The sequence below is a fragment of the Arachis duranensis genome, chromosome 3 (assembly GCF_000817695.3).
Source record: "Arachis duranensis cultivar V14167 chromosome 3, aradu.V14167.gnm2.J7QH, whole genome shotgun sequence".
Classification (NCBI taxonomy): domain Eukaryota; kingdom Viridiplantae; phylum Streptophyta; class Magnoliopsida; order Fabales; family Fabaceae; genus Arachis; species Arachis duranensis.
The window spans coordinates 127,980,608-127,982,393 of record NC_029774.3 but is presented as its reverse complement, the minus strand read 5'-3'; the positions used below and the strand labels follow the sequence as shown (position 1 = coordinate 127,982,393).

Below are 1,786 nucleotides of genomic sequence, written 5' to 3'. Positions count from 1 at the left end.
TAATTCTTACCAAGAAGAGTATGCACATAGTCAGAATCTTCTGAAACATTGAACAGAGGACCAGCTCCAAGGGCATAAGATAAGGAATCATTTAGTTCACCCAAGTAATAGAAGACCTGAAAGAACAAGAAGCAAAGCAAAATTAGATCATAAAAAATATACCCCAAAACCAACTTCAGCATCTAATAATACAATTTTAGTTTAAGTAAGAACACATATGTTCCCCTGATGACTGCTATAGATGTCAGCAAAATCAAAAAGGAGGAAGTCCAGGTTTCTTTCTGCATATCTCAAATCTCAAATATTATGACAGGCGGAACCATGACAACCAGGTTATTTGAAGCTTGTTCAAATAAGCAACATAATTTCCTCAATGGAAGAAACTTGTTCAAAACTTGGCAGAGCAATAATACCTTGGATACAAGAAGTGCAGCAAGTTGCCTTTGGTGTTGATCAAACTCCTCATCCTCATACAAACTCTCTCTGTTTGACAGGTAAAACAGAACATAAATCTTCAACAATCTTCAAAAAGCCTTCAACCAACAATTTTAACATGAACTACCTAGAAAAGCCCTAAATTTGAACACTAAATTGATTGGTGGCGTGTTATTGCAACAACTAAATGCATATGGGAGTTCAGTCCCTACATCGAATGCAATGGACCCCTGTGTAAGTGGAGTTTCACTACTAAAACATAATTAAAACTTAAACCTTCTGCCCATAAAACTAGACAAATTTTCTTTCATGAACTACCTAAATTTTGAGTAAGGATTGTTGCAATTCAAACCAAACTGCTTTCACCTTGATTAAAAATAAACGTGCAAAACAGCTCAAACCCTCGGCAAAGAAAACGCAGCTGAAAACCCCAAATAAAAAAAAGAATAAAAATTCAGAAGCAGAGAAAGAGAGAGATCGAGAGAATGCGTACATGAGGGGGACGCTGGTTGAGATCTCGGGCCAGAATGTGTCAACCAGGTTGTTGAGGTTCGAGAGAGCGTGAAGCTTGAGAGAGAGATGGGACTCGTTCAGCATCGCCAGCATCCCACCGGCAGAACTAACCAGCGTCGTCGCCATGATTGTGCTCTCAGACGAAGAATTCGAATAGCTAGGGTTAGGGTTTTGGGTTGGGGGTCGTAGGGATTGGTGATCTCAGAACAAAGAAGGAAGAAATTAAGAATACTCTTCGCCTTGTTTATTTAGTAGTATCTTCAATTCTTATTCAGCACGAAATGTATCAGTTGGATGGATTTGATGGGTGCTCCTTTTCCTTTTTTTCCTCTTTTTAGTTTTAGTATTAATTTTAAAAAAATTTTAAGTGCTTTTAAAAGCGAATTTAGTTCTTTTAAAATAAAAAAATTAGTAAAATAATAAAATAAAAGATTAATTACCATTAAATTTATAATTTCTATTATATATGAGTTCTACTATATTAATTTGAGAATAATTAAATTCATTTTATGATTTTATTAATTTTCTCACTTAAAAAAATTTGATCCTTCAAGAACATTTCCAACTTTTAAAAATACAAGCATAAATATATTTTTTATTTATTAAATATATAATAAAAAATCTTATTTTTTTTAAATATAACCACGTCTTAAAAAAAGTTACCAAAGCAAACTAATAATATCTTGTGGTGAGTAATTTAAGTTAATTCAATATTTTGATCAACCATAAAGGTGATTTAAGCATAGTTATCAAATTACTAGGTCATTAGATTATTGATTCAACTAGTGGATTACAGATTAAACCGACTCACTCTATTATAATTAAATAATTATATAAA

At 32.8% G+C, this 1,786-nt stretch overlaps 1 protein-coding gene across 1 annotated transcript in view; it reads right to left on the bottom strand.

Moving 5' to 3' along the window:
• LOC107481433 (26S proteasome non-ATPase regulatory subunit 1 homolog A) overlaps nucleotides 1–1,237 on the bottom strand; it is a 5,589-nt gene extending 4,352 nt beyond the window's left edge. The window contains exons 1-3 of the mRNA XM_016101710.3: nucleotides 929–1,237; nucleotides 414–483; nucleotides 11–116 (exon numbers count right to left, since the gene is read on the bottom strand). Of these exons, the coding sequence (XP_015957196.1) occupies nucleotides 11–116; nucleotides 414–483; nucleotides 929–1,074 (322 nt within the window). The 5' untranslated portion in view covers nucleotides 1,075–1,237. The remainder of the gene's footprint in view (nucleotides 1–10; nucleotides 117–413; nucleotides 484–928) is intronic.
• Nucleotides 1,238–1,786: the final 549 nt, after the last annotated feature.